The 26,591-nt window shown below is 40.3% G+C and overlaps 1 protein-coding gene across 1 annotated transcript in view; it reads left to right on the top strand.

Annotated features, from left to right (window-relative positions):
• PLEKHG7 (pleckstrin homology and RhoGEF domain containing G7) overlaps positions 1–26,591 on the top strand; it is a gene marked incomplete at both ends in the record, with an annotated part of 72,422 nt that overhangs the window by 35,138 nt on the left and 10,693 nt on the right. Inside the window, 12 exons of the mRNA XM_082072825.1 lie at positions 4,647–5,352; positions 6,551–6,573; positions 11,645–11,772; positions 13,100–13,140; positions 15,023–15,118; positions 16,226–16,375; positions 18,336–18,431; positions 19,915–20,010; positions 20,441–20,554; positions 22,625–22,799; positions 24,752–24,867; positions 25,661–25,754. Coding sequence (XP_081928951.1) covers positions 4,647–5,352; positions 6,551–6,573; positions 11,645–11,772; positions 13,100–13,140; positions 15,023–15,118; positions 16,226–16,375; positions 18,336–18,431; positions 19,915–20,010; positions 20,441–20,554; positions 22,625–22,799; positions 24,752–24,867; positions 25,661–25,754 — 1,835 coding nt within the window. The remainder of the gene's footprint in view (positions 1–4,646; positions 5,353–6,550; positions 6,574–11,644; positions 11,773–13,099; positions 13,141–15,022; positions 15,119–16,225; positions 16,376–18,335; positions 18,432–19,914; positions 20,011–20,440; positions 20,555–22,624; positions 22,800–24,751; positions 24,868–25,660; positions 25,755–26,591) is intronic.

The raw sequence follows: 26,591 nt of genomic DNA, 5'->3' as shown, positions 1-26,591 counted from the left end.
GTTCTTCCCTTAGGGATGGGGAAAAGGAGGCTGTAGGCTTTTAGAAGACAAATACTTTGGCTGCAAAGCTAAACACCCAGAAATGAGAAAGCACCAGTACATAAATCCCCTTTGTTGCATTTTTTAATCTCTTTGGGGAAGGAATGGAAGATGACTCCAGTTCAGATGAGGAAGCAATGGTTGCGCAACCTGCACAGCCGCCTGCCCCATTTCATCCAGTTCTGGCATTATGATGGGTCTTATTTGCATATTCACGCTGTGTGTTGTGTGAGACCCTTCCTCGGGGTATAGGACATTCCAGCTGCAGGAATGGATCCGCACTAGGGCAGGTAGGAGGCTGCTGTCTTTGGATCACTGCTCTTTGTTCAAAAGCTCAAGGTGTAAGGTGACAGAGGCTGGCATTCACCGGGAGAGAAACAGGACTTCTCATGTAAATGTATCCCATGAAAAATAGATTTCACTTCTCCATCTACTGCACAGCTTCTTTGTGGTGCTGCCAAAGCCACTTAAAGTGAACTTTTCACTAAGTGCATGCTCTTTTATTCTCTGTGTACTTGACTCAGGACCTGAGGTCTGATTACCAAGGGAGCTGAACACTTACAGCTGCAGCTGATGTCAAAAGCATCTGTGCTCTGAACCTGGTAAGAGTTATTCAGAGCTAAGTACGTGGAAAGCAGGATCTCAGATGCTTTGATTTAAACAGCAAGAATGAGGGGTTTTCGCCAAGTTACTTTTAAATGGTGTGGCTACCTCTACCCTGTCTTGAGAAAGAATCCTTGCTGAGACCACATCTGCCAACTTTCTCACCACAGAAATGCTCCTAGAGGAATCTCACCAATAGATGAAGAGATAAGATTCCAAGTGTGTTCTGAAGTTTTAAGCCCTCATTAGGATGCATACACATGCAGAGTGTGGACTATCCAACCTGAGAACCTGGTTTTCCCTGACCTACACTCTAGATGGAAGCCCATAACCTCACACCATGCCCAGTACTAGTAACACACTGCACTTGGTCTGTTCCTACAGGAGTGCAGCAAGTGCCATGGGATACACAGACTAATTTTTAAGGCCAGGTCATACTGCAAAGCTGCCACAGACCCCATAGGGCTGTTATCAGGACTACAAAGACAAGCCATTTGTTACTCCTCTTGTTTTGGAACGGCTGTCAAGCAGCCATTAACATGAAATATGAACTCGGAAGCAAACATCCATTTGAGAGATCAAGCCTGGGAGCAGTTCTCAGGGAGTGTAATAGCTGGATTATATGTTCAGGATACACCAACCATTTCCCCTTGAATTATTTGAGCTTCATTCTGCTCCCTGTCCATGTCTTCCAGCTCAGGGGGGTAAAGGCTTGCAAAGGGCCACCTAGATCCTCTCATATAAGTTGTGGAGGTAAAACCATAGTAGCATCTTTAAAGCTTATTCAGAAGTTTTCCATGAGGCAGCACAAGAGCCTGTTTATGCTCTACACAAAACATAAAGAGTGCCAGGAGCAGAGAGCAAAGCTCTCAGTTCTCCCCACCACAGAGGTGGTTTCCTCCCCCAGGAAGGGTCTGACTGTTCGTCCCCTTCACACAGAAGCCTGCATGTCTTTCTGAAGAGCTTCACAGCCCCAACCTGCCCAGCTGCCGTACACCTAGGTCACTTCTGTGGAATTGGAAGGGACAGCTTTGAACACTATAAAATCTCCAGGCATTTGCATATTTCATCAGGCATCAAGGTCTGTTCCGCTTCATCTGATCCTAGTCTCAAACCCCTAGATGAAAAATATATACCTGTACTATCAGCTATCAGATTGGGTGATCACTTAAAAAACAAACAAACAAGCAAACAACTTATCCCTTTTTCTTAGAAGTCAAACAATGAATACTGAATTTAATATTTTCACCGTCTTGCAAAGAAAGTCTTCAAGTTTGTTTTCCTCTTTCATTCTCTTGAAAGAATCCTCCCTCAATCCAGAGTCACATCCAATGCTAAGAAAAATCAAGGCACCTACTCATACCAGTTTTGGAGTGTTATATTTTGGGTTGTGGATGAGTTTTGGAAAAAAATCTTTGCAGAAAATGAAAATGCCATAGTGCAAAGGTCATCTGCATTCTGAAGTGTTCACTCAGCCCTCTGAAAATGTGTGTTAATTACACAATAGGTTTGACCATTTGTGGAGGTTAGTGCCTCCTCACAATTTATCTACCAAATTAACCATCTTTACCCAAATTTCACTTTCAGTTCACCCAACCAAAGAATACCTAAATGAATTCTGATGGTTTCAAATCAGTTCTGCAGCAAAACAACATAGTGAATTATTGATGTTTGGATTAATTCTCAAATACTCCAATACTAAAATCAGTCTGAGTTCAGAATTACTCAGAGACCACACTTCTTGAAATCAAACTCTGATTGTAAATAATTTAACCAAGGGATGTATCACTACTATTCCTCCATAAAGGATGAACAATGCATAGTTAGATGCAGCCAAATTAATCCAGACAGAAAAAAAAAAGAAGGGGTGGAGACTTTTCATCTGCTCTTGCAGCTTATTATACACTTATTATACGCTTGACTGAGAGCATTCTTGCCAAACTGTATCAAAGTGAAAAGTACAAAAACAGAAATATAGAGGGAATTAAGTTTAATAAAATGTATGAATCATGTTACCTTTCATAAATGGGCGTTGATCCTGAAGCCACTTCCGTCTGACCTGATAAACAAATCCCCTAGAAACAAATCTACAAGAAGAAAAACTAGTTCTCTATACCAGCATTCAGTAAGGAGGCTTTAAAAGGGAAAACACTACTGCTGAGCCTAGTATCAGGTAATCAAGCATTTGTTGAAAATTTGACTTAATTGCATATGAAAAGGATGTGACATACTGGAGGTTCACCTGGCTACTGTGGTAAGTTTAATTATATACAATAATTTTTCTGCATGTATGTGACATGTTTCTGCACGTTTTTTTAACAATGTATTTTCTTTACAAATGTTTTGCTGCTGATTCTAGTCATAAAAGTAACTCACAAGTAATTGTAAAGAAACTAATAAGTTTTGACTTTTTTTTTTTAATAAAGCTTGGTAAACTGAAAAGCAAAAAAAAAATATGTTTTATATAAGACTTCTATGAAAATACACCTTTAATCTTTTCTATTTCTGCAACAGAACTCTATTCACATGAATATCTGGAAGTTCCATGCAGAGCTGCAAAATTCTGCCTGGATAACCGATGATTAACAAAAAAAAATGCTAAGAGAATACCTGGCCAAAAATGATCAACCTTTTTCTTTCATTATGTAGCTTAGATGTGGTTGCATTTCAAAAAATAAAAGTCTTGAAAGATTCAAAAACGGTAATAGCAAATTTTACAGCAAATATATGCAATCACATCTTTGCTCAGAAATAGAAAATATTACTAATTTCTCATTATTGTAATTCATGATATATCTCAAATGTGATTTTAATGCTTGTCTGTTTTAATAAGCATGTGTGTTAATTAGACTTTATCTATTAAAGAGAAATGGATACATGCAAATATATTTGTGTCTACTTACTGCAGTTGTGAAAGAAGCCATTTCCATGATAAAGATGTGCTTTTTCTTCCTGTAAACTTCTGAATTATTGTCTTCTAATGGCTGAAGAGTTCATAAAAAGCAACACTTTCAACTAGCAAACTTGACAAAATAATTTGTTTCTGATCACTTTATACATCAATCTGATGGGACTATATCATTTGATGAAAATTGTATTCAATTTGTGGAATTCAATAGCTCAAGAAAAAAGTCATCATATGCTTGAATAAACTCGTTCTAATAAATAAAAGTGCCCAAAGAAGACAACAATCATGAACAGTTCTAAGGTTCCTATTAAGAAACAAAGAAGCTGAATTACAGAGCAAGTTGAAGAGGTTGAATTAATAATCTTCAGTTTTAACTTGAAATGTCAGTCCACTTTTAGAGAGACTAGTCATCAAAATACCTTAAAATAGAGCTTCATGAATCACAGAACATAAGACTATTTACTAATTAATCAACAGATAAGTAACTTTGATAAATTATTGCCTTCATTATTTGATTACAATGTGAACATAATGTTCACCACAAAATGCTTTTCCTGCTAAAAATAAAAGCAAGAGTAATTATACTCACCTTACATAAATGTTAAATTGTATTTACTTAAGCATTTAGCAAGTAATTGCTATTTGTACATAAATGATTTTGCAACAAGTAGGAGTCCTGAAGAGTTGGTGACTTGATTTTTATCCATGTACAGCAGTATCACAATCTCATTGATGGGGGAGTGGCAACAGGAAATTAGATGGCTGCAGTACCGGATGAACAGAGTCCCTAATTACGCAGCCTTTACCATCTAATTAGTTCTTCTGACTGATGTTGACATGGCTTGCACACTCAGTTAGTGGCTGTTTAAACATTTTGCTGAAATAAGGTGCTGAAGCTATTGAAACCTGTGTTTAAACAGGATTCAAAGTGGAGGCAATTGTTTCTGAACTGGTGCACATATCTGCATTATTTTGGCGAGATTTTTTCCATTTGCATATTCTCCCATATAAAAATGTATATGGCAATTTCTAAGTACTTTTTCTGATCATGTGTCCTAGGTACACAAAGCTATAAAGCTTCAGGCTGCATATAAAGAACGCAAAAACCAAGCTCTGATTTTTCTCCGGATCTGGTCAAAGAAACCTGCATCAGCATGGAACTCCTAACTAAGGAAGCTGAGCTTCATAAAGAAAATATTGCTTTGTCTGGAAGCTGCAGTCCAGAAGATGTCTTCAGTCCCTGTGAAACACAGGCAGCATCAGTTTGTACGGACACAACCCTGCCTCCAGGTGACTACATTCGAAGACGAAGTTATACAGAGTCTTCATTTCTGAAGCTTCCCACAAGGGAGTGCACTGGGAACCATCATGCACCTTTCCAGTTCGACCGGCATGCTTTGGCCAGAATTTCCACTTCTCCAACTTTAAGGCGTCTAAGGATGGCCTCTGCTTCACCAGTGCTGTTATTTCAGGACAGCTCTGACACAGTTCAGTGGGGGAATCAAAAGGAATACACGAGCTCTCTCCACCACATTTGTAAGAGTCCACCTCGGTGCACTACAGCTTCATCACTATCGTTGCCTTCTTGTGTCCGTGCAAAATTACTGTCTTCCAAAGCCATGTCTGAGACAACTATAGCAGATGCAGAGTCTTCCAGCCCCAGATCAAAGCTGCGAAGCCAAAAAGATCCTCTCAGCAATGGCAATCCCAATGACACACCGAAAAACTCTTGGAGAGCCAACCGTGGTACGCTGCCTAGGAGACTCCCTTGCCCCATCCCTACATCACAGGAGGGTGTCCAGGTAAGAGGAGTAGAATGGTGCAACCTCCTTTTCAGTGTTACATATTCAGTGTTGGTCCATCATGGCCCAGTGCATAAAACGAAACCACAGTTCTTAACCTGAACTGCAACCCAGCCCTAGTTCCTTTGATACAACAGAGCAACTTCTACGCTTGTCAGGAAGGGAGATTTTTCCTTCCAAATCAGCAAGAGACAATGGTTTCAGCCTTCTCTCTTGGTCACCAGATTGGCCTAGTTTGCTCCTGCACATGGCCACTCTTTTCCACCTCTGTTCATTCACCCTGGTGGGCCCACATACATGTTTGTGGGGCCATGGAAGAACAAGACCAAGTAATTTATCCAGTTCTGGCTTGGATTTTTGGAAGATTATTTTATTTCCAGGGTCCTTCAGCAGGATTCTCCTTAAGCCAGGCCAGTCCTCTATTCTGTTTTACTGAATAACATTACAAACCAAATAAAACAAAGAATGAAGACATTCAAGCCAAATTTAAGGTTTACTACTACCAAAGGAAGACGTTTCACTCCCTTTCTTCCACTTACCTAGCTCTGCCACTCACCAGCCCTTCCATTTTTATGTTCAGTTCCATAAATGAGTGGGCAATTGTGCCATCTTTTCTTTAAAAAACAAAACAAAAACAAAAACAAATCAAAACAAACAAACAAACAAACAAACACTGATGCAGTGAGTGCCAGAGTCAGCAAAGAGAAATAAGCAGTGGAGGAGCTAGCCCTTTGTCTTTCCCTGATGACCAACAACTGTTTAGCTGTCCTCCATAACTTCACCTCAAGGAGAAAAGGAAAGGAACTGCAGAAACCAGGTTTGCTACTATGTCTGCTCTCGAAGACCTTGCATTACTTGCACAAGCAGTTAAATTTGGACACACACCTGACTCTGTCCTTACGCAAAGCACCTACACACACATTTCACTGAACACAGATGGTGTCAAAGAGGTGTATAGTTCTTTGCTGATCAGTTAGTGTTGTGCCACAGACCAAAAACTATTCCCACCCCCGCTTTCAAATACAGAAAACATTCTGGATATTAAATGAATTCTCATTTCTTCAGAACAACGAAAATAATCAGCCAAAGTCTAAGTCTATGTAGCACATTTCTCTTAACAAATGAGTACTTTTTACATAAATTCAGGTTGCTTGCTTCCTTTCTGACCAAGTAACAGGTCTATCTCGCTTTCTTTCAGAAGCATGGATTGCCTGTACAAAGGTATGCATCTATTTGTTTTGTCATATTTTAAGTTTCACTTCTCCACATTTTTAATGAAACTGCTTCACTCTAAGACAAAACTGAACAGTGAGACATGTATGTGTAATTCAACCGTAATTTGTAGATTTTCTTTGTGAAATGCCTATCACCAGCTTGTTAAACTAAGCTTTTTAATGAGATTTGCTTTCAAAGATGGCCCTCTCCCTGACATGTTTAGCTTTATTTCACACAATATTTCAGCTGGACCATTGGAGAACTCTGCATCAGGAACCAACTGCCAAAAGGTCTGGCTGTTTGGATTAGCAGTGTCAAATTTCAGCTTGAAGAATGTGAAACATCTCATAATCTTGAGCGACATTCTTCAAAACTTTGTGGGAGGGAAAAGGGAACAAAAAAGCTAGCAGAACAGCTCAGTATTTTTCTCACACATGAGCAAAGCAGATCAAGGACTGCTACTGGATGGGGGGATTTCTAATCCTACAAACTAAGAAGAATACTTGAATTTTGTAAGTTAGTGCAGGCAAGATAAGGTGTCATGTACTGTAGATCTGTGCAGTGAACTGCATCAAGCTCTCACAAGCAATTACCAGAAAGTAAAAGCTTGATTAGAAGTAAGTTTGATTCAGCCATGTTTGTTTCCTTAAGATGTTAAAATGTTTACAGAAGAGAAATGAAGTTTATTTTCTTACTAAACAACAAGGAAGCAGGAGCTAGTACCTCCCTTAGTTACCATACCTCTCTCACTGATGGTGCAGTGCTCACTTTATTGTGTGATCCCCTTGAAGATTTCAGGTGGGGCATGTGGGTGTGTGACATGCATTAAAAGCACTGGCATTGGTGAGCAATGCTTGGGGAACACAGAGACAGCCTCACAACAAATAGCCATACACTGCTTTTGTGACTCTACCAGAATGTGTTACACTTCTTAAGCCAGTAGACATCATTAGTTGAGCTGTATCTCCCCTTCTTCCCAATGTTTACCGATTTTTCAAGTGCAAGCTGTTATAACCAGCAGTTTGCAAACAGGACCGTGTTTGGGACTGGGTATGTTGGAGCAGGCTGGTACAGTCTGAGTCATTACACAGTGCAGTTCCCTACACAAGGCTTAACAAGTGTGTATGTCTACATGTTCTCGGCAGAAGCAGCTTCCTAGATTTTCTGAATTGTTGCAATCTCCAGATAGCTATTTAGCATTTGGAATTTACAGTAGAAAAGGGGATAGGGAGAGAAGGGAGAGAACTTCGCATCTTGGTGTGAAAACAAATGATCTGCACCTATTTTGGGAAGAGTCTGCACTGATTCAACCCAAAACTGTAATACATAAGTGTATCTCACTGACGGGGTGAAGATTTGTGTACCCTGGCAAACTTCAGGGGAGAATTTGAACAATACTGAATGCAAATGGCATTTGCATACTGAATGCAAATGCAAAAAACATTTAAGGTACAAATCCTCTCTTGGTACCTCTTGCCTGGCAGCTTCAGAGGGAAGCCACTACATGCCAGCTAGGATACTGGCTCTGGACTTACATCCAGACACATTTTAAAATCAAGAAATCACACAGAGAACAACACAAGCTTTTCCCCACAGTCACCAGCAGGAAAGATTAAGAAAAAGTTGTTTGGAAGATGCATTGTGATTTTATTTCTTGTCTCACAGGCTGTACTTTCAAAAGCCTTTCTTAAAGTAGCAATGCTCATTTTAAACAGCCTTTACCAACAGAACCATCAATCAGGAATATCAGTACATCTCTGTCAGCATGGGAACACGCTGAACAGATGCTGATTAAAAATTATCAGCCAAAATAAGTAAACAAAAAAAGGAACAGGGGGCAGTACAGGGTGAGTTGTGTGTGGTGGAGACAGGTTGAGGCCAATGTTGCCATGAAATGAAATGCTGATAAAACAAAAGCTTTCATTTAGTCTGAGCTCATTTTCTCTTTGCCTTGTTCAGCATGTCGGAGACTGGGTGCAAAATTGGATTTCACTGTTTCCTAAAGACAATTAGATAATGAGAAGTCTTCTCAGTAACTGCCAAAGAAGCTCATTTTTGCTGAGTTAAGGGAGCTGGGCTCAGCTATCCTGAGGTGCTCCTCTTCCTCTTTAATGTCTCATGTGCCCATGAAGTGTCATGTTGACTCTTTGAATCAGGGAGTCCAAATACCTCACGGAGTGGCTTGGGTGACAGTGTCATCACCTGGCAGCTATCAGAACTCTGACCAACCTCTAATGTTGACCCTTGAAGCCTCTTCAGTTGCTTTTATTCTCATGTAGTAGGCATTCCTTTAAATAACGTATCCATTATTTAAGTAAGGTGATTTATATAGGTGTCTATTCCCTGGGACATCTAAAGGTCTTGTTAGGCTAAGATTATGAACATATCAAGACACAGACATCTAAAAAGCAATTGGTTGAAACTTTCTGTGCCCTAGAAACAACTGTATACTGAGGATACTTGTTTTTCCAGACCATGAGTTACTTCAGTGTCTTTAATAATTTTCCATAACTTTGTAATGCAAACATGTGACATTATCTTGTTTCACAAAACAAGTAGATTTAAAACAGACACTATTGCAGATGTTATCTCCTTAGGTGCTTGAGTTCATCCCTAAGTACAAGTGTTTCTTTCACTCAAGTGCTTCAGCCCCCTGCCTCTAATAAGAAAAACATAAACAAAAAACAAAGACACCCCCCCCATAAAAACAAACAAAAAAAACAAAACAAACAAAGAAACAAATAAAAATAAATTGAAAGGCAAAAATACAGAGTCTGCAGGCATGAAAAGATGGTAGAATATTGCACACAGACTCAAAAACTGATAAATTGCATCACACAATACTTCAGTAGTTTCATTTCTCCAGTAAAAACAACAAGAACATCTAACCTATCTGTCTACAGGCATCAGGCCAGATGATCACAGATACCTGTACCTTCATCTGTGAAGCAAGAGTGCACAATTTGGTCATGTAAATCATTAATCAGACCAGACATATTAGATTGCAGAGGTATATTGTAGATACACATGCAAGTGACCTTGGCATGCTCCCACACTTCACAGGTTTGCATACCTATGTGAAGAGCTTGTTTACACCTATGTGTCTCTGAAGTTCAAGGGTTTTTTGATCTAGAGAAATAACACTGTTTAACTCACTTACAATGAAACTGTGTTTCCCATTACTAATCTTCATAACATCCAGCTTCAAAATAAATTCTGCAACTGAAGAAGGCTAGATAGTTTAAGAATCAATAATACATTTTAAAAAATTTATTGTGAATCCAACCTGAAATAAATCTCCTGAATTCCTGGTACAGGAGTGACAAGTTTTAGAATTATCCTTGTATTATTTTGCAGCATCTGGCTTGTATAATAATCCAGCTGCCCAAGAAACTGCGTGGTGGAATTACTAAAGGTTTCAGAAGCATCTTAATACAATTGTTATCAGCACTTAAAATTTGTACTGGGTAGCACTAAGTGCACCCCATCAGGAAATGATCTCCCTTGCACTGGTATGGGCTTGCAGACAATCAAGAAACAGACCCCATCCATAAAAGCTCTCAAACCACATGTTAGGTTCAATTTCATGACAAACTTCAGAGTTTCATTGTAAATCCCCAAAGTTAAATAAACAGATCCTATATTCCCTATTCAGTAGGACTACCAGAAAAGGAAAAGCTTTTAGAGAATTCATACATTGCACATTGTAAACTCCTCAACACTTAGTTGTAAATCCCTAGTATGCCTGTGTTTCAAGTGTTAAGGTCCCAGACCTGGCCTTCCTGTTGGCCTACAGATCTGTCTGTTGTTAGGAGCAGATTTTCCTTCCACCCACACAATTAAATTGGTTTAGATAAGGCAACTGCAAGCAATGTCGCTGTCAGTTCATAACAAAAATTATCATCTCCATGTCCTGCTATACATATCAAATCCCAGTCCTCTGCCTCAAAGTTCATCTCCCAGTTGATAAGTTGTCAAGTGACTATTCATGCACTTAAGGGGAAAAATATACCTGCCAGGTTTCACAGCAGGTGCTGGCATATAGCTAAATATTCACAGTAAGATATCTGCCTAGGCAAAAAACTAAAAAGAATTCTATTTAACTGACCAAAAATACTATGTACAATAAATGATGACTAAAAAAGATAATTCTTTTATATGCCCAAACTTTTCACGCCTCCCTCAGCTACTTAATTACTGACCCTTTGAAATCTGATGCAGTCTTCATGCATGAATTGCTTGAATACAGAAGAAAAAAAGTTATGGACACCCATCACCTTGCAAGAGTACCCTGGCACAATTAATTAGGTATCAGTGTGAGTTGTTAGAAAAATCCAAAAAGGTTTTTGTTGTGCACCAATAATTCCTGTATTTGAATGCAAGCAGCCTCTGGCACAAACACACTGTTGGATACAGAACGCCTGTCACTTCACTTGATGGATCTACATCCTGGACAATGCCCTCCGTCAGTTACAACAATAGCTGGAGCCATTTGTTTTCAATCAGCAAGGCCACTAAGACATATTATATTCAAAGTACAAAATGTTTGAATTAGCAGAAAAATGCCATAAAATTCAGAAAGAAAATAGCACAAACTGGCCAAAAGGTTACATATTAAAAAACACCAAAACAGCATTCGAACTGTTTCATTAGCATGCTGTCTTTTCTTTAAATCACCTGAGTTCTGGGAGGTTAAAATAATGACAACCCACATATCAGCTAAGGACATGATATTTAACTGCTCCTTTTGACTCCAGTGCCAAAACACAGATTCTGAAATCTCCACTCGCTTTTTGCCTAATCTCAGAAGAAACCAGGAATTTCTAATATTTAAATTCTTAAAGTACTTATTATCTGAGGCAAGCCATGGCCATAAGCACCTTAATCTCAGCAACGATGTGGAGTTGGAAAGATAATTAGATATTCGCTGTCAAACAATGAAATTTTCTACTTATTGTTCATTTCACACATTGCATCATAGTCACTGTGATTTGGTGTTTTAGCTCATTTTCTCCTGTATAAGCAAGGAGCACCACAAGCAGAGAGAGATGAAGTGTGTTGTTGTTGCATGTCACAGATCGGCTGAGCGCAGACGTAGCTCCGTGGTGGTGAGTCTGCCGGGACTCGAGGTGTTCCCTGGAGACCTCCTGGTGTCAGACGGTGCCATGGACTACCTACCCCACACGGTCCTGATGCTAAGTGCAGGTCAGACACAGGGTGGGGTTTGCTGCTCTGTGCCCAGCAAAAGCCATGACTAAAATACATGTGGATGTGGGATGTGGAGGGAGGATCAACGCAATGATGACACACAAGGCAGCACAGCCTCCATGAAGTTTCCTGTTACCCTACGCTGAAGTGACTGCATCCCTCATTTTAAAATTCTCCTCAGTTTGCTTTGTTTTGCCTGCATTTTGATGTTGAATGCAAAATGTAAGAGGTAGATGAGGGAATGCAAGATGTGGATCACCTCCCTCCTCCACAGGTTTCGAGCAACCAGAGCCCAGGCCAGGATCTCCATTTGCAAGCAGCTGAGTTACAAATTCCTACCCACACAGCTTCAAGTAGAGGGAAGAGAGTGGCCCATGTCACGCTTTCCACCCTAATCATGAGTGTAGCAGACTCAACTCATGGCTAGAGGTTACTCACAAGCTATTTCAACACTGAAATGTAGACCTGCAAGCAATTTCCACAGGTATCTATTGTGGAGTATTTGATAGTGTGCAGTGTGATTTCCAGAAACGAGAAAATGCTAGTGACCAGACAATAAAATTTTCTCAAAAAATAGATAAGTTAAGGTCACAACCAGCAGTTTCATGACAGTAAATAAGCCAGCCATCCCCTGAAAGTAGGACCAAGGTTTTACAAATCCAAAAGGAGAAAGTTTTAACTGTGATTCCCAGTCATACACAGGCCTGGAGGAAGGTACCACATTTAGAAGGCTTTTTCAAATTTCTTGCTGAACAGACACAGGCATTCCTCACCTCTCACCAGTGAATTCCTATATCTAGATCTCCAGTTTTCACTGTGCCTCACTAAGGATCATGAATTACAACCTGCACCACTGTGGCAGTCCCATGACAGATCTGAGGCTTATGGTTTGTAGGATTTTTTTTATCCATAGGAATTTTAAACACCTGCATAGCTCCAAGATGTCACTAATGAGCAGACATAGCCTAATTCTTGCTTCAAAACAATGGATATCTTGAAGAACTGGCCTGAGGTATGATCTGTTTTCCCATGTAAAGAATTGGCACCCACACAATGATCACCTGCAGCAAGTGGGAGTGTTTAGCATCATCCAAAATCCCATCAGAGACAGATATAATTCTTGCTGGGAGGAATCCAACAGGCTTAATAGGTTTTAAGTCTGGTGCACAAATTGCCTAAACACAAGTATTAAATCTGAGCCAAGTAGCGTATGGTATATCAGGCTTCACCTAAAAAATAAATAAGTGTTTAAAATCATATAAATGACAGTTTTATTTTTAGCTATATGTTTCTTTACTGATAACACATTTGTTTTACCCATTAGAGACCAAAAAGCCAAAGTGGCCGTTTGCCAAAAGAGGAATTGTAAGTATTTCACCATTTTTTTTACCTTGTACTGACGTTACCTTCTCTCACAACTAACCTGAGTAAATTTACTTTATTGCCCTTGAAGAAAAGCAGCCAGCAGATGAGCTGAAATCAGAGGTCTCAGCCCATGCTAGGACTGCTTGGACATTAAAGTTTGGGCGGTTTCAGTGCAGCCAGCAGTGCCACTGCACGTGATGCACGTGAAAACACAGTCAGCACTGCAGGTCCCCATCCCCATGGGTGGTGGGAGGAGAGGTGCCCGTGGCACCAGGAGGGCAGAGTGGAGAGCACTCATTCGAGGTGTTCAGTGGTGGCAACAGGTCCTGTGCAGCTTCCCGGGGTAAGAAAGCACAAGGTGGGTAAGTTAGTCGCATTGTTTCTTTGACCAGATTGTATTCTGTATTTTCTGTGTGCCAACAGAGCACTTTAGAGCTCTAGAGTATCTGCCTAACTGCCTAACTTCACTCACATGGAAGGCTTATAGGCTTTACCTATCAAAGTAGCTTCTAGGATGCCTTCCTAAACCTTTCCTGTCCTTGTGGGAAACCTCACAGTCTCCAGTAAAAGCACACACACCAACACACTTCAGTTAATTTCCTTGTTCAACACATTTCCTTGTCTTTTCCAGTTACAAAAATTTTAACTGAATATAGGATCTGAATTTTCTTTTTGAGTGTTGTTCATAATTTTAAAAAATCATTTGCAAGTGGTTTTGATTATTTGCACCCCTAAACATGTAAATGTGAACAGTCCCTAATATATTTTGCATTTTATCTTCTAAACCTCAAAGAAGAGTTTGTGTAAGCGAAACCAATACAAATACTCATATTAGCATGTACAGGACTTCCCACTTCATTTGATAGCATTTCTATAGCATTTGAAGGAGCATGGCCTAAAACTGAGAATTTTTAAATTCAGCAAAATATTTGAAATTTGCAATAAAATGTATTTGATATTTAGCCAAAAGCTATTTTGGAGACTATTAAATGCCATAGAATTTAATTTATGAAAACCCATTTGCTGGTGCATTGCTTAAGTGTGTATATATACAATTGCATTGTTGGTTTTGCTCCATTGCAAGCTATCTTTCTAATCTAAAAGTTGAGCTTAAACTCTGAATTTCATATATTATAATCAAACACAAATTTCAAAATTGGCTTGAGTTCAGTGCCTAAAATTCAGACAATAGAAATCCATGAAGTAAGAGTATACAGTTCCAGAGAGCAGATAAAACTTGGGCAAACACCTTATAAGTCTATGCTCACGGCACTAAATTAAAGTTCATAAATATTGGTTAAAATTTTTACATGGCACTGTCAGCCTGAAAAACAAAGCCAAACCAAAAGCGATTGTTTTTATTTCATGATCCCTCACACAGACAAACTCTTCCTGCTTTTTAAGCCTTCTAAAAGCTCATTTTGTAGACAGTGCTCTGCAGATGACCAAAGGAGTTTTTTTCAATGTGTAGCTCAAATAAAATTTTTTAAAAATTAAATAAAATAAACAAGCAAGATTTGTATACCTATGGCAGAAGGATGATTTCAACTATGGGTTTGTTGTCCCCTACTTCCGACAGTGCTGAAGGATGCAAAATATTTAACTTGTTCTGTCTGCTGAGGGTAGCCCATTGTCTGTTGCCATACCAATGATTTGCCCTTCCAAAGACTTCTGTGTTACATAAATAAGATTTTACACACTCACACCTAAGCCACCTACACACTCCACCCATAGCTACAAATAAACATGCCATCACTGTCTCATCTGTGTGTAGGAGAGCCTGGAAATATGAAGAAATCACTCAGTTAAGGGCAAGCTCCTTACAGATCATGGCAAGGGGTCCTTGTATAAATTGGGACTTTGTTTTTTTGTCACTCAACAGGGTAAAGACAAACAGAAGCAAGCATCTGATCTGGAAAACTGTCTTTCAGCCGTTGAGATCACAGACTGCAGCACATATGATTTTTTCTTCTTTAAGGTATCAAAATAGTATACTATACCAAGGACACTTAGAGATGTGGATTAAAATTCTATGTTCAAGTTGCCATTTTTTCCTACATTAATCTGGATATAAGACCTTTCTGCAAAACTAATGCATAAGCATAAGGTATATTTTTGTTGTTTGAAATGGAGGGGCAAGGGCAAAACTGTGAGTGTTGTAGGTGGTTAGCAAGGATCCTCACAACCATCTGGATTTTGCCAGGCTTCCAGACTGTCCTAAATCAAGGAAGTACCACCTTCAGAAAAAGGCATCAAGGCAACCTTCTCAGCAGTGCCTGCAGATCTGGGGAAAAAAAATCACAGCATCAAAAAGTTGCCAAATGGGGCACAGTCACCCCCACTGCTGCCTTAGGGGTATGTTCAGAGGTGGCCACGCAGAGGTCAGTGCCAACACCAAGGTTCAGCTGCAGAAATCCCACCAAAGTCTGTCTGCCAGATAAACAAGGCTCCCAGCCTCCAGGGACCCAAGCTTGGGCTACCAGGGTGACATTCAGATAGCCCACATCTCACACCATTCCCCCTCCAGGGCAAACCTTTTTCTTCTCATGGCAGGCTGTTGTGTGAAGTTCCCATGGAACTGGTTGTTGAGGACTCCTGTTAGTGCCTAACTTATATGTGAATGTCTGACTTGGGAGTAGGTCAGGAAAGTGATAGAGGCTACCTTGGGACTAAACAAAACAATTTCCAAGTACCTATGAAGATCTAGTCCTTTGGTACCTTAATTTATCCACCTGGAAAATGGGAAGCTATCATCCATCCCTGCTTTCCAGGAGCAGCAGCAGCACAACAGATTCAATTCCTCAGCATTTGCACGCTGCCCAGCATTTTTTGATACAGCATCCTACAAACAGAGAGTATCATACTGTATTACTTTCATTTCAGTGTGTTTATATTATAAATACCTTGGAGGAAAATGTCAGGGGGTTTTTAATCTTCTTAAAGGAATCTTTAATTTTCCAGAAGATGGATCACTAATACAGGCAGCCAGGCTCTTTACCTGGGCAAATAGATCACAGTTTCTTTTCATAAGGTCTGAAGAAGCTGATGTAACAGTCAGTGGTTTTCTTTCTTCTTCAATCAATAGAATAAATCTTGGCATGAGTTTATAAAGGTGCAACAGACTGAGCAGAAAGATGCCAACAGCCGGTTGGAAGTGAAAAAAGAAGAAGCAGTATGGGAACTTTTCACAAGTGAATGCACTTACTTTCTGGATCATTTGCTGGTTCTCAAGATGGTAACTTCAGATTTTGTTTCTCAAATATAATGAAACATTATTTGCCTTTCTGTCAGTGTGGCAGACATAAAGCCACCTGTAACCTCTCTATGGGTGTCTACAGGGGAATGACTCAAGCACTTGCTGTTTCTCCTGCATCTCGCCTGACCATCTTGTTTCCAGGATGTTTTCCTTTGGTTTTTATCTTCCTGATGGCATCTCTTCTTCTACACATCACTTTCTAGTGCTTTGTAAACACCATCTGATTGCAAATCTTTCCAGTACTTTCAGCTGATACTTCACTATTCCTCTCATGAACTCTGAAGGCACTCTCCAATTGACTATACTGGATATTTCTCTACCACTAGTCTGTAACATTATACTCTTCATTTAACTTCATATAGAGCTATGGTTAGATTATCCTGACTAAAGCATGAAAACCTCAGAATTCAGAAGACCTGTAGTTCTACTGTTACAAGAAAAAAAGCAAACTAAAAAACAGCTCCTCTCCCAAAAGTTCCAAATTGCCTCCATCCTGGTGAATTTTGAGAGCTTTGAAATATGGACAAAAGTACTATACACTGTTACAAGCATAGCTGCACTCTTTACATTCATCCCACTTCAAAAGTTAGTGCACTCATTTAAAAGGGTGGAAGCTTCCCTAAATATCTTCCTGTCATATTTCTCTTATTCTGCACAATTACTGTTTTCTTATTAGCCAAAGGAAAAAGATTAGTGAGACATTTTCCATGTTGCTGAAAAGTTAGCCTAGGCAATACAAGAAGTACCGCAAAGTAAAGGGAATAAACAGAGGAGTGGATTAGATTGGTGGGGCAGAATGGGAAGGGAAAGGGGACAGCAGGACCAGCTATAGTTCCAATGCAGGATGGAAGTGTTCTTCCCTTGAGACTCTGTCTTCTTAGAAGACAAAAAAATGAGTGAATCCTGGGAAGGGTGAGGACATGCAAGTCGCTTGGTGAGCCTGACATAGGAACCCATAGACAAGCCTTAGCCAGCCCTGAGTAACCCATGAATGATAAACTTTTCAGCCATGCCCATTTCCCAAGCTCTCCTGCCAAAGAAAGAACCTATTGAATTTGAGTAGCCAGTTTTACAGATACCTTCTACTCTAAGTACTTCCCAGTATAGAAATATTCCACTGATTTTAATGATTCTGAACATGGAACTTTAAGAACACTGTAAATCCCCTTTAAGCTCTCCGGTCAACTGTTCATGGTAACTTAAGAGTTACACAAGGCTAAGCTAATAATCTCAGCAGGTCTTCAGTCTTAGCACCTGGGTGATGGGGTTTTTCATTGGTGTTTTTCACATATATACAAAAAAAATCTACTCCGTAATCTACATTTTTAAAGTTTTTTCAGATTTAGGTCACATTCAGCACAGCTCCAAGACCACCATCAGAGCTTATATAATATAAAACAGCCAATAAACACACATGCGATTTTCACTCAGTACAGGTTAACAGAACAATCCAAAGAGATTAAAAAAATTCATGAACCCTCTATTTATGCTATTCCAACTTTTTGTTTTTCCCATTGTAACTCTAAACAACTTATATAACAACATGGAGTAGGAATGAAAGCATTTAGAAAGGCCATAGAAATCTGTAACTGCAGCTCTGATGTTATTATTTCCTTCACATGGTTCTGCAGGGGGCTCAGTTGTCCCCGTTCAGCCAGAAAGCACAGCAGGGACACAGCTGCCTCTGTGGCAGCTGCAGAGACACCCCAGGGACATCACTCATACCCTCCTCCTCACACAAAGCCCAATATTTAGCCTTCAGGCAGGTCAGAAAAAGTTTCTCAGAGTGTCATCTTCTGCTTTCCCCAAATCAAATCATCATTTCATGAGAATTAAAGTGCAAACATGTTTTTTCAGAAATAAAATATATATATTATATATATATATATATTGAATTGACAAAAAAAGTTAATAACATGGATTTGTTTTGTTTTTTAAGATATTTATGAGTACTCTAAAATACCTCCAGAGTAATGAATTTCTCTTGGATGTGGATTCATGGAGACTTTTTGCAAACTTAGAAGAGTTAAACAAGGTGAGTAAAAAAATAAAATCTTACTGAGATCAGCAATCAACCAGCCCAATAAAAGGAGATAGGAAACCATCCATAAAACTTCTCTTCAGATTCAGTGCTCACATTTGGAACTTTGTACAAACAATTAGTTTTTCATTTCTATTTGGTATATCAGTGGGGGGCAAATTTCACGAGAACAATTTATTCTCATGTGCCTCCAGCAAAAGATAAATGGGCATTTGAACACAGAGAAGAGCTCATTTGGCAGTTGTTTCTGAAGGAAACATGAGTTTGAGACTAATTCTCATAAGCACCATCCTTCTAAAAGGATTTATGAAGACAAACTCTGACTGCACAATCCTTACAGCAAAACAGTAAGAATGGCAAAATAACTACAATAACAACTTTCTTTTCACAAACAGAAGGGCACAAATACTTTGCTGTCTATTATACCACTCCAGTAGAGCAAGTGAACAGAAATTGACAACCTCCTCCCTTTAATTTTGCTTTCCAATATTATTGTCCTTATTAATGAGGATGAGAAATGACCGTCTATTATGCGTACTTGTGTATAAAACAGTGATCAAATGTAGCAGAATGCAGCCACTCTCCACACCTTTTATGTCTTTTTATAATGCATTTTACAGCATGAATTTCTACTGGACAGCAGGCTGAATCCATGAAAAAAAATGCATGCTGTAAAAGGTGTAGAATGCACCCTTGTCAAAATGAAAGAATTAGCATCATCCTATAAGCAGCCCTGTCCACATAAATACACCAAATAAAGTGGTGTGTGCAGCTACAACAGCAGTTCATAGCAGTATCACAGAGGGTGATGTTCCCTTCTGGACTAAAATTTGGCCTAAAGCTGAGTTTGGTCATGACTTTGTGTGCAAATAGTGTGTTCAGGAAGCAAGTGTGGGCTTAAGAACGAACTTTCATCCATTTCTGACTGACAGTGTAGGCACCCTTGGAATCTGATGCAAACATATAAAATTAATTTCTGAGGAATATGTGATTTTTATAGCACTGTATAGTAATTTCCTTTCCCTCCACTAGTGTGAAACAAACTCAAACTGTGAAACACAGTCTCTTCTCCAAATGACCATAAACACTTCTTTAATTGTCACAGCTCTGTCATACACAATCAGTGTTTTCCAGTAGATACCATTAATGTATGGTAATTTCCATGCCAGTTCATGTTAAATACAGTTGCTGCCCTAAAATAAGTCTAAGTGGAATAAACGTAATCTTGTTTCAAAGCTTTTGTCAAATGACATTATCATGATGTAAGTGGTTATTTGTATATATTTGTTTTAGCTTCTGATTAATTAAAGAATTCCAGGTGTAATTTTGAGGCTAATTCTGGCAACGTCAGAAGGAAAAGTATAAGCACTCCATTAGACCTGGAGCCTTAGGGAGACCGGGGATGGGAAATAAAGTTATTTTAAACTTAACTTCAGAAGACCACTGATGCTAATTTCTCTTTTCCCCCCTTACTTAGATAAGTCTCTGTTTTCTGAAAACTTTTCTTGAAACCGCGAAGGAGTATGTCAGCAAGTCAGACTCTTCTATGGATTTCAGCTCCATACTCAGAAAGGTAACATAATTAGAAGTATTCTTGCTTAATCTTGCTTAATCTCACCAGATCCTTGCGGCAGACCATTTATCATAGTATGCAGGTGTTTTAGAGAAAAGCCATGAAAAGCTGCTGCATAGGTATTGACTTTTATCTTCAGCTTCTACATGAATTTCACATCATTTGTTTCTAATGAGGACAAAGTCTGAGAATGTTTCACACTTTTGCAGAGCTGTTAGAACTGTGCTCCCATGCATTGCTTGAGCACTTTCGTGGTGTTTTACCATTTTTACTACTTTTTATCTCGCCCTTTGCTTTAATTCCCTCTTCCCCTATTTTCCTAGGTACAAGGAAATCTCAGGTAAAAGGCACATTACAAAACCAAAACTGTTGTTCCAGCCTTTGTCATGACATTTTTCTTTCTTGATAAGTTTCCAAGTCTTTTCTGTAGTTTTTCCAGGGTGACCTCTGCCAGACACACCAGATTTATTGCCTCAATTATACCTCTGCTGTCTTCTACTTGGAAAACCTGAGACAGAGAGAAGATTTTGGCATCTACCTGAAAGTAAAGTGATGGTTTTGTTGTTGTTGTTGTTGTCATTGTCTTCGGCCTTCCTGACTTATGACAGGATTTTCACATCAGACTAGGAAAGCTCACTGGAAGCAAAACTGTATAGGTAGCATTTTACACTGGTTTTTGAACTGTAGAGGATATGGCAGATCATCCTTCTGAGTGTATGTTCCCCTGCAAATGTGAAATTCCAAAATGTAATTTTGAACAGGCAACAGGGGAAGCCAAAAAGGAACAACTGGCTGCATTTTTGCAAACAAAAAAATGTGTATGGCCAGCCTGTATCATTCATATGTTTTGCACATAATCCTTTGACTTGGAGACCTCCACCTTAACAAAGTGAAATTGTTACAGGAAACAGAAACAAAACCAAAAACAAAACAAAACAAAAACAACCCACAACACAAGCCACATAGAGCTCTCTTAATATTTTACTTTCATTTTACTTCAATGCATGTCTTACATATCAGCTCTTTTTAGATGCTGGGTGGGACCCCAGTACATAGGGTATTATGTGCCTTAGCAGATGACAGGACTCACACTCCCTGGGTGCAAAAGAGCCCCCAGCCTCTATGCTATGTCACATCAGTGGTGCCATAGACAAACTTGAGAAGTGAATGATACAGGCCAAAACAAGGGAATGATACAGGCCAAAACAAGGGGAATAGAATCATAGAACCATTGTGGTTGAAAACAACCCTCAAGATCATTGAGCCCAACCACTAACCTAATATTGTCACTAAACCATGTCACTAAGAACTTCATATATGCATCTTTTAAAAACCTCCAGGGATGGTGACTCCATCACTTCCCTGGGCAGCCTGTTCCAGTGCCTGACAACCTTTTCCATAAAGAAATTTTTCCTAATATCCAATACAAACCTTCCCTGACACAACTTGAGGCCATTTCCTCTTGTCCTATCACTTGCTACTTGGGAGAAGAGACCAACACCCTCCATGCTACAACCTCCTTTCAGGTAGTTGTAGACAGTGATAAGGTCTCCCCTCGGCCTCCTTTTCTCCAGGCTGAACAGCCCCAGTTCCCTCAGACGCTCCTCATCAGACCTGTGCTCCAAAATAGAAAGCATGTCAGTTCTTTCACATGCCTTAGGGGCCTGCAATGAGAAAGTGGGGTAGCTTTGATGAAAAAGCCAGGCTGCTTTCCTTGCTCATGTGTATTCACTGACCCATGTGCCCGCAGGGAGGACACAACGCCTTGGATAGCACAGCAAGTGCGGCCTCTGCAATAGCAATGGTTTAGCTCCTTTGACAGGTTTTGCTTGCACATAGATAAAGCAAATGTAGAACCTGCTATCATAACACTACCAGTACATGGGCATTTATCTCCCTCACATAAGGCTGGAAAGAGCTACCAGTGATGTCTTTGTACAGTTACAGCACCAGAGCAGGTTCTGCCTGTGCCAATGCCGTATCTGCCTCAAAACAACAACTCCAGCCACTGCAGCGGTGGGACTCCCAGGGAGAGGGCTCTGCTCTTTCTGACTTATCATAAGCAGGACACTGTGTCCTGTAAATACTTCAGACTGATCTTAAACATTAGAGAGTTAGAAAGTGAAAATTAAAGAAGAGGCCCTTTCTCACAGGCAACCCAAGAGTTGGTGGAGACCTCTTTGTAGCAACCACAAGCACTGCAGGTTTCATGGCCTGGGAGATGCACATTGCTTGCTCCCTGACGAGGATTCCAGACAGGGAAAAAGGTCGCCAATAGGAAGCAGTAAATGACCGTAAAACATAAGGTGACCCTCAGATGTAACTGGGGTCTTCCTGATGAACTTAAATTGGCATATAAACAAGAGCACCACTTGATCCCCTAGCATGGCCATGGAATCTGAAACTGGGAGCAGCAACATAGAATGTGAATTTGAAGGAGTGATGTGTGTGCCCCTTTAGAGGGTCTTTATGCTACCCTCACCCTCAGCTTCTCTGTGTGAGAAGCTCATCTTTAATTGGTCCCTGTCTCACTAAAGTCAGCTGATGATGCAGAAGACTGTTTGCTGCCTCCCTGCCAGCTGAGGCCTAAGCAGGTTCTCCTTGTCTTCAGCAGTGGTGTGAACAAAACAAACAGTGCAAGAGGCTGCACCTGCCAGAGCTGCTGGTCGCTCCTTTGCACCGACTGACACGCTATCCCCTCCTCCTTCACAACATCTGGAAGAGGAGCTCTGATGAGACAGAGAAAGGCTTTTTCTGGTCACTTAAAGAGAAGGTGGAAAAGTCCATACGTAAGTAGCTAAGATGAAAAGTCAAGCGTGCAATTAACAATTCAAGTTATGTGGCCTTTTTGTGTGTGTCCTTTGAGCGTGAATGGGTCTGGTCTCCCTGCATTAATGCAATGAGGATGTGCATGTCTTTCTACAATCCTGAGTCCTTCCTCATTCTGTAGGAAATGATTGGTGCCACCCTTGTGCTCTCAAAGCCTCTCTAAGCAAGGTCACAGGACTCACAAATCAGTGAGTCACTTGTATTTGCTCAGAACCATCTGCAGTGACATGCAAACAGTTAAGAGCAGCTCACAAATGGGAACAAATCAAGAAAGATCTCAAACAAAGAAGTCTTTCAGTCGGATTTATGTCTAGAGAAGATTTGCTGGGGGTAATCCTTAATAGGATAAAATTGTACTCACAAGGGGAATATTATGTTAGTGGCCTTGCTCTAAATGACAGGGTTCTACCATGTAAAGTAGCTGAAAAAATATCACGGCTACAGATTTCCTCTAGCTATTGTGGAAAAACAAGGAATTGGTCCAGGAAGATTTTTCTTGCATTTTGTTTTAAGTAAATTATATATTAATCCAGTCTTGTTCAGGAAGCCATAAATGCATTTCTAAGTGTCTTATGGTCATACAGTACATCAGCAGATAGGTGAATTCTCCAAAGGCCTCATGCAGCTCCCACTGAAATCAAAGATGACTGTGTATCAGCAAAATGCCCATCCTGCCAATCTTGACAGGGAGAGGCTCCAGGCAGTGTGTCATCCCAACCAGCAGCCCACCAGCACTACAGCACTGCCTTGAGCTACCCAGCATGGTGGCACTCTCTCTGCAGCTGTCCTTCTCCCTGTCCTGGAGGCTGAAGGCTCAAACACCTCCTTTGGAGATGAGGCAGAGAGAGAGTTAATGTCTTCTAAAGACAGATAAATCTGGGGGTGCTGCTTTGTGGGTAAATACTCCAATGATAGAATTACCACCTAAAGGAAAGATGCTGGTTCTTTCTCTTCCTGCCAAGTCCCTGTGAGGAGTCTAGCCTAATGGTCACACAAGGACCACACTTTCCAACAGAAAACACATCCCACAGGAAAAAGAAGTTGTTTTTATCACTAGTCTGGAGACTTCTGCTGGGAGGACAACAGTGTTAGGTATGGCCTCAAAAGACCATGGGATATCTGGGGAAATTACTGGCAAATAAACAGGTCCTTCCAGAGTTTAAATAACTCTAGGCCAAGGAAACCAAAGATAGAGGGGTGACACGTCTTTATTCATAGACATCTGACAAAGATCTGCCTCCATGTTTTGACCAGTGAATCAGTGACATAAGGAACATTTGCAGTCCCAGCATTCCCCTTCTGGTGTATACGTGTGTGTGTGCCTGTCTGTGTAATCATTATTTGTGATATCACTCCACACAAAAACTTGGAATTTAAGCCTCAGGTCCATTAAAGTTTTCCCCATAATGGCACTGAATCAGCAAAGAGTCCTCATTTTTCACATTCTGAGGCACCCCCATCCCAGTTAAATACTTCAGTCACTTCTGGCACCACTTCCCCTGAAATTAGTTCTCATTAACTTCAACACCCTGTTGATCAGGCTGAATGTAATGAAAATTCTTTTTCTCTCAGTACCCCAGACAGTTTAGAAAGGCAGGATTTTCTTTTTTTAAGAACTTCTGAAGATTACAGTTTTATAGAGTTTTACATGATTCCCCCTCATTCAGACCAGTAAACATAACCCTTGCATTTAACAGTGAATTTAAACCTGTTTAAATGCATAGTTTGAAATTCTGGCTCTGCTGACCTAGGATGAGTTTAGTAATTTTTCACAATGATACCAAGATTTCATCCAGGGCTTCACATGTGAGGTGTTCTGGCTTCCACTGGAAGAAAAACAGCATTCAGCATCTTCTAGAAACACAACTGTTTTTGCCAGCCTTGGCAGTAACTGATGTTTCACATATTTCAGGGGATCTGGAAGGCAAAGTCAAGTGGTTGGACAACTTTCAGAAGTTCAAGCAGCTGCAAGAGGTCATAATTTGGCCTCAAGTCTGGGATCGTGACAGGAGATTTTTTGTCCCAGAGGTAAGTGGGTTTTTTTAAAGGGCATTTTTTCTTGTGGAAGGTTTAGTTTCTTATCTATGTAGCATGATCTGAAGTTGGCTGGTTGTCTATATCCTAGTTACTGGGGAGTGGCTCTGCTCTCACAGGAGCAGCTGCAGCCTGAGCACTGCAAGTACTATCTAAACATACAGGCTCTGCACAGCACTTTGGATGGCTGCACGGATTGCTCTCTGCTGGCATCCAAGAGAGTACAATCATATGATCCAGGACAACTCTCCAATGCTTTATTTTAGGGGGGAGAACGAAATGGGATTGATGTAAGTATTACTACCTTTCTGTAAGGATATGAAGTATAATAGAAATTATGCACCTCTTTCACAAGGTGAGCCAAATAAATTTCTATTTACATTTAAATAGCATTGCAAAAAATTACACAGCATACCTGGGAACATGTGCACTTTTCTCCTGTGGTTACCCCCTTGCCCATACAAACAGACTTTAAGCATCATTATGGTAACATCATCAGGTGGGTGACACATCAAGGATCATATCTGTTTACACGCAGATCTGCAAAAACCATTAAACTCACTCCAGAAAAGAAAAACCCAGCTTAACATTTCAAAAGCCTAAACAGATTGAAGCAATAGCACTGCCGAAGAAACACGGGCACGCTCAGCTATTAGCTGTGTGATGTATTTAGCCTGAGATAGCAATCCATGTGTGTTCAGTTTAACTGCTGGTTGCCTCCCATCTCATAATCAGATACACGAGATCGTCCTTTCTCTCTCTCTCTATTTCTCTCTTTTCGGCCAAGTGTTTGAAGCAAAGCTTAAGAGAAAACAGCAGTGAAAACATTTTGTCTTCAGTGAACAGACTTCTCCTTCATGAAGGGAGGCTAACACTAGCAGGTAATATCCCTAAATGTCCCAATATCAGGAGTTAGCTTAACAGAATCATATTTTGTTAGGCAGGTCCAGAATGAACCTCTGTAACAGTATTTGGGCAGGTGCAGGAAAGAAAAAAACAAATGTACAGCTTGTAAGAGAGAGACTGAGAAACAGCCAAAAGGATGGGTAATCTGCATGATGTTTTACTATCACATCTGGACGTTCGGTCTGCCAGGTGCTGAATAAATCAACTGGACTGGCCAATGCCTGTCACTCAAAGGGAGAGTTTTACTGTCACATTCAAGAACATGGCAATAGGAAATCAGGAAGTTTAGACTACCCTATACAAGGTGTCCCACATGCCTGGGGACTGAAATTAACATACCTCATATATCTGCTATGTGTTTCATCAAAAATTACTGAGAAGTCCATAGGTTTTTGCTATTTTTATTTCATACTTCACCTGTGCTAAGACTGCTGTTCTGAGGGACAGCTTGGAACAAGAAGGTGCTATCCTGCCAGGTGGTTTCCTTTTTATGAAGAGAGCACTCCTACAACATGCCATGAACTCCACGGGTAGCACAGTTGTCCCACCCAAGGATGCTGATTTCTACAGCACTGCTCACAGCTGCTGTCACCCCGGCAGAGCAGAGACTCACATCTCCAGACACACAGGCATCATTTTGTAGCAGACCAGTTGCTTTGCTGCTTGCTGGGGAGCTGCTGCAGAATCTCTACCTGTTCGGGAGAGGAGGGTTTCCTCCTTGTCTAAGCAGGAAGCAGAGCCTGGGCATTTTGGAGAAGACCAGCATCTGAAAGGATGCTGGAAGCTGCATGCCAAGGTGGCTGCAGAGCTGT

This window comes from Streptopelia decaocto, assembly GCF_964273445.1.
Source record: "Streptopelia decaocto genome assembly, chromosome: 1".
NCBI classification, from domain to species: Eukaryota; Metazoa; Chordata; class Aves; order Columbiformes; family Columbidae; genus Streptopelia; species Streptopelia decaocto.
Note: the sequence above shows the minus strand (reverse complement) of the source record. Positions and strands in the feature narration are given on the sequence as shown.